Below are 6,197 nucleotides of genomic sequence, written 5' to 3'. Positions count from 1 at the left end.
CTCTTTCGATCAAACCGGCCCGTAGTCGTAAAGAAAGGATCCGGGTGTTAAGCTTCCGAGTCACGTAGGCCTCATACTTTATCATTTTTATATGTATAACTAAGGGGATTTCAATCGGTCGGGATTCGCCGGAGTACACAGCACATCTTTTAATAAAGCGTAAAACCGCTCGTCGCACCGGTATGCAAATAAACTTCAGTCTTCCTAGGAGATAAGACGATTTATTTCATTTTACGAGAACCCCAGTTTAAAGAACCGATCATATGGTTACCAAAATTTAAATTCCGCGTTAAACTACAAGCTAGCCAAGACTGCAAGGTTTTTGACTAATAGCTAACGTCCTAAATACTAGAAGAACGTTACACACATATTTACACAATATTTTCCATTGTAAATGCAGTTGAATTTAAAACTCTGAAGTAGTATTTTTGTGGACACCGCAGCTGACCGCGAACCAGCAAGCCTATTAGCAGATATTTTCTTTTCTTCAAAAGTGTATTAACCTTATATCATATGATAGTAGTCGTCATCTGCACCAATATTTTACTTTGGCAGTTCAACCACATATGTATAATGTCCTCGGACGATTTATCATGTTATTTTGTGTACACAGAAAAAATCTATGGTTAAAAATATGTGGCACCTGGGTTGTAACATCGATATTCAACAGAAATATCACTCGAGCATAAGATACCAACGACAGTGATACAGAGAATCACGCTGATAGTCGACACAGATGGGACGATGCGCTCGATGCGACACCAGCTGAGCGAACACCCTTTCACATTAGCTGCTACAAACTCGTTCCACACGAAGTATCAGCGATGAAACAACCGTGGATTTTCATTTTCATCGCATTGGCGGTTTTGATTCTCGGAAAAGGATTTATCCAAAGATTTTTTCAAAAGGAAGAGCGGCAGAAAATATCAGCCCCAATTATAATGGTAATTATCATCCCGTATCATAATTTCAGTTGAACTTTGTACCAGTTAACCTCACCCAACTGGACTTTTCACTGATTCATTCTGACCTCCTAGCGTTTTTTCCGATCCTTAGGCTAGAAAAAATTGATACCTTCTTTCTCATTCCAACAGAGCTTTAAAGCAGACCTGGCCGGCCGCCTATGTACATAACATTTTTTTAAATCACGATCAAACTAACAACAACAAACCCGGCTGCTATAGAAATGAACTGATTACAGATCTTTATTGCAGTTTACAAAATAGCCTAGCCAATTTGGAGAAACAAGGAATCATTTTATTTTAGCCTAAATTCTGACGGCATTGTGCTTTAAATTGGAGTAATTTCGCCGGTCTCAGTTTGTCCCAGTTAGGCAAGTACTATATTTAATGGCACGCATGGCGACTAGGACATTGTATAAAATACCCGAGAATGTGGCCAATGTGATAATTTACTAATTTCTCTGCTTTTATCGAAATAACGCGTCATGTTTTTCAGATCAATCATAAGTTCTATGGTCAGTATGGGTTCTATGATAGGTATGGGTTTTAATTGTACTTATGATGACACCTGAAATGATATCCTGAGAGAGTTCGAAACGTCGTTTCCTCCGTTTTTGATTTTTGATTTTTCTCCACGTCTGAGTATTGCTACTCTGCTGAAAGAAGTACCATAGCTTTTCCTTTACACCAACTTTTCAGTTGATTTTTTTTGAAAGTCGAAATCATCGAAAAACTCTTCAATGTTGAAGGACTTTTTATCGGACCAGTGAATCTGAAAACGATATACGTAATACTGAATATTTCATGGACGAGAACTAATACAATATTGCATGTATTTCATATCACACATAGACTACTGTCGTTAGCTGTGATGATGAAATATCATCAGTTTCTATTATGGGCTGTGTATCGAAAATGTTAAACAACGACCGTTAAGCCCAATGCACGCATGCAGGGAACCACGGAAATAACACATACATGTATATCTAATTTCGGAAAAATTGGTTTCCGAAACCATGTTTCTCGTGAACGCACACAACGCAAGGAAACGCTCGGAAACATATTTCTGTCTCTTGTTTCCGTGTTTCCCTGCGCCGTGTCCATGTAAAGAAATTAAATCATGCAATGTGTATCGAGTATTTTACATAGGTATAAATAATGAGAAATCCAAATAAGAATGGCTTATTTGATTTTGTTGCATCGACTATTGACAGATCTGTCTACGACAAGAACGATGAAATCCCCCAAAAGAAGCCATTGTACATATCAACATATGTTCATCCATGAACAGATGTTCGTTTGCAATTATTTCCACACAAAGCTGCGAATCAATCAATCAATCGAATACCATCTACAAAGAGTAGAAAAATCGGCTCAAGTCCATTATAGCATTAAATAGTTCCAGCAGAGACTTTATCACATTGGACTGGTATTTGGAATTAATCCGCCAATATTGGACTGATTGAATCTTACGACATTACGCCATAGGGACGTGCGAACATACCGACATACCGATTTCATTTAATGTAGCAAGTGAACCTCTTCAAAAAATACTTGATTTTAGAATGAAATGACCTGGTATACAACGATTTTCATAGGCAACTACCAAAACCGATTTTGATCTTCTAAACTCCAACTCGGGAGGAGTATTTGTCTTGGTCCCAAAAGATCCGAATTAAGCAAAGTGTGCTGTATCTTGTAAATATATTTGTATCAGGACGCCTGAGGATGGCTATTAGTTTATATAGCAAAAACGATGCACAAAATATATACTCTTTTGCTCAAAACCGTTACATCTTTGGCTGAATTATTGTGGGATTTTTCTCGTACATGTTATGTTGTTATAGTTGAAACAATATGCCCCCACTCGATTAAACGCCGGTTTCATATCTGCCCATCTGTTGTCAGATCTAAAACATCATACAGTCATAGTCGCAGTAAGGTTAAAAATTTGTTTGATTTTTCTTACGATCGTCATATTTGTTTGCTACAGTTTTGCTACCAAACTGGCACGAGGCATCTTCAGTAGGTCGATCGGTATTCGAACACCCGTGAAGGACCCGGTCTCCACGGGCGCACGTTATCTGTCCCGCATCAATATCTATACAACCATATAAATGAAAATTTTTCCAAGTATATACTCGGATTTAAACAAACATGTAAATTCGACCGACCATCCAAATCAAGTCAAATCAAATCTCCCGATCAAATAAATGAGACGATCCCTAGTTTAGACCGGGGTTTCCACACGAGAAGCAGATTAATCAACTCAAATTCAATCATAAAACCTTCGTTGCACGGCGGGCTATTTGCTAATCATCTTTATGTCATTCATTCACAGAAACAGGAGCCGGTTTACCCGACTGATTATCTCGAGTTGTTCAAACTTTATCATAGGTACGTAAGTTGGAAACAGTGTAGTATATACACGTTTATTCATCGTTCATTCACACGTTTAAGTCATCTGATTACAACTGGCCTTTCGAGGCGGTCCCGACGTCATCCATGATCCATAGATTTATTCAAACAAAACCTATAGAATCATATGAAATAGATTGGAATCAAATGATGCACCTCGACATTCCACTTTCATATTCTATTACAGCAAAATACTGCATAAAGATTTCACTTGTCAACAGATGCGTCGTTTTGGAAATGCCGGTGACGGTGGTTGGGATATGTGTCTCGACGTACCATACAATTTAAGAAAAGGGAATTGTCTGGTTTATTCATTCGGGTATTACTAATCTACTCATATTCGTATTAGCTTTATAAGACAGAATTTGTTTATTTTCATTCACATCACTTATTTGGACTTAACAAATAAACAAGTTAAAGATAATCAAAAACAATTTATCACCACCGCATTCTATTCTTAGTAACTTGCAACGAACTGAGATTTCTGTTTTAATGTTTGTGAGTAGTTGAAAACGCTTGATGATTAAATGGCTATACTAGCAAATATCTAATTCTTTAACACTTATTTTTAGAATTGACAATGACTTCACATTTGACGACAGTGTAGCGACAGAATTTAATTGCGAAATACATTCGTTCGATCCCAGGTACGCAGCCATCGACTCTCAGAGGGACGCTTTCCGCTCATCTACTCGATTTTTGTTCGATAAATACTCGACATCCACTCGATATCGAAGTATCGACGATGAAATGATTCATAAAATCGTTTATTTATTATGTCAAATGGACAGAACCACAAAAAGTACATGTGATAAGGTTCCCAACGAACGGAAATTAGACGAAAATGTGTATAACACGTGCAGTGTTCTGAACGGAGCAGGGCAGGTCGGCTTGTTAGGCCACACTGCCAGGCTAAAATTTTATCACCCTGCCAAAAATTGCGTCCTTTGCCGTATACGTAATCTTTGAGAATCATTAAAGCGTTAAATCTATCATCGACATGTAGTATAACGTTGAGAAATCAGATGCTTTTACGACAGTCGCTAAAATGCGTACGTAAGTCTGAAACAGTGCAATATTATATACACGTTTATTCAGTCATCTAATTACAACTGGCCTTTCGTGGCGGCCCCGAAACCATTAGAACCATATGAAATAGATTGAAATCAAACGATGGCGTATGTCTCCTGGGGCCGGTTCCATTCTAAATCCATGAAAACAATGTAACAAAATAAATAACATTTTCTAATGAGTATAAACTGCGATCATATTCAATCATTTCCTTGTCAGGGGATATATGCGTGAATCAAATTAATATAACCACAGATGTCGCTAAGGGGTTTTGAATTACATTAAATCTACCCTTTTATGCAGCATCACCTTAGTCTTACGTTTTACAAAAATCTATTTGGAAAGCCGTCTCCATTCCCCTTATTCTCGATAATACATGTGCAGTACCGAGTTCAGGCGGAATCTGCAGTACACACGTTGGTAGCATTTTTAGAACACTGCGACCAATGGGACACCAAGATGATCAGTTATAGGCTATGCTCATATCAACAAAATCCCAACTGATAAATAATCTATTTTGCTGCCCATGATATTTCATCTTGTCTATCATTTAAGCATGCACCAGCAGGATCATAAACGAGGTAATTATATCCAGTTTCACAATCTGGGAGTGTCTGGGACTGATTTCACGAATAATAACGGTTGGAAGTTGATGACGGTTGACAGCATTATGAAATCGTTGGGACACGAAAATGTACGTATGCCTGCATGTCAGTCAGACATATAAATCATTGTTATTTTTGTATCATCAGTATGTATAAATCATGGGGGCTGATTCGGGCCAAGTTAAAAAAAATTCCGTGCAATGCGCCATGCAAGAAGTGAAATACTCTGTTCTTCGTTTATATCAGTACGCATTTGGGTTTTCATTGTGTGAGTCGGTGTGTACTAGGTCATCAATATTGGCGTTTCAAAATAACAATTTCAGTTTCGAATATTGGCGTTCACTTTGTAATTGAATATATTTCACGGCTCTCTGTTTCATTTCCGATAGATTTTGATAATCATTTTCATTTCAAGCGGCATCGATAAACTTTCAAGTTTGTTTTCTTGTTCTATTTTAGAGGATTATAGACTTCTTCAAAATAGATGTAGAATACTCCGAATGGGACACGTTTGAACAAATGATAAAAGCAGGAACTTTCAATCGCGTTAAACAAATAGGAGTCGAATATCACATACATAATGCTAATCAAGGCAACAAGGAATACGAAGCAAAACATAAGAATGAAATACGACGACATTTAACTATATTTGATAATCTTGAAGCCTACGGATTTAAGATATATCATTTTCACACAAATATCGTCGCTAATCCATACGTCTCTTCGCTTACTGGTAAAAATGAACGCTGCTGTCAGGAAATATATTATGTGAATACTAAGATATCTGAATAAATAAAGTCATAAAGTAAATTGACGATACATTGTTGTTTGGTTTTATTTGTTAACAGTAGAGACAAACATTCCTGAACCGTGGTTCAACGTCATATCAAACTACTGATACAGAGGAAAATCCCATTAATGATAATCAGTGTATTACTATACCGACATTTCTAACTATAAATGGTCAGCTGTTATTCCAACGGCTAGCTGGCTAAGAAGATATTTTTATGTATGATGACTAAGGGAGCTGAACTCTTTCTCTCCCAAAAAACAATCTCAAGAATATATAATCATTCATGCTTTGTCACAAATGATGAATAAGAAAAGAAAACCGTCACTAGATAATTAGATGATATACAAT

General features: G+C 37.1%; 1 protein-coding gene across 1 annotated transcript; it reads left to right on the top strand.

Annotated features, from left to right (window-relative positions):
* The first annotated feature begins 692 nt into the window (after positions 1 to 692).
* On the top strand, positions 693 to 5,848 carry LOC141907194 (putative methyltransferase-like protein 24). The gene is made up of 6 exons (XM_074796771.1): positions 693 to 944; positions 3,304 to 3,359; positions 3,568 to 3,699; positions 3,953 to 4,027; positions 5,007 to 5,145; positions 5,516 to 5,848. The coding sequence occupies exons 1-6, from the start codon at positions 825 to 827 to the stop codon at positions 5,846 to 5,848; spliced, it is 855 nt and encodes a 284-aa protein (XP_074652872.1). The 5' UTR covers positions 693 to 824.
* Positions 5,849 to 6,197: the final 349 nt, after the last annotated feature.

The sequence above is a fragment of the Tubulanus polymorphus genome, chromosome 6 (genome assembly GCF_964204645.1).
Source record: "Tubulanus polymorphus chromosome 6, tnTubPoly1.2, whole genome shotgun sequence".
NCBI lineage: Eukaryota > Metazoa > Nemertea > Palaeonemertea > Tubulaniformes > Tubulanidae > Tubulanus > Tubulanus polymorphus.
Note: the sequence above shows the minus strand (reverse complement) of the source record. Positions and strands in the feature narration are given on the sequence as shown.

Bases quoted from the DNA above. Each gene is read 5' to 3' on its own strand.
- LOC141907194 (XM_074796771.1), top strand. From the start codon at position 825: ATGAAACAACCGTGGATTTTCATTTTCATCGCATTGGCGGTTTTGATT. The intron at 3,360-3,567 runs GTACGTAAGTTG...ATTCTATTACAG, and splicing joins TTGTTCAAACTTTATCATAG to CAAAATACTGCATAAAGATT. The intron at 4,028-5,006 runs GTACGCAGCCAT...CTATCATTTAAG, and splicing joins ATACATTCGTTCGATCCCAG to CATGCACCAGCAGGATCATA.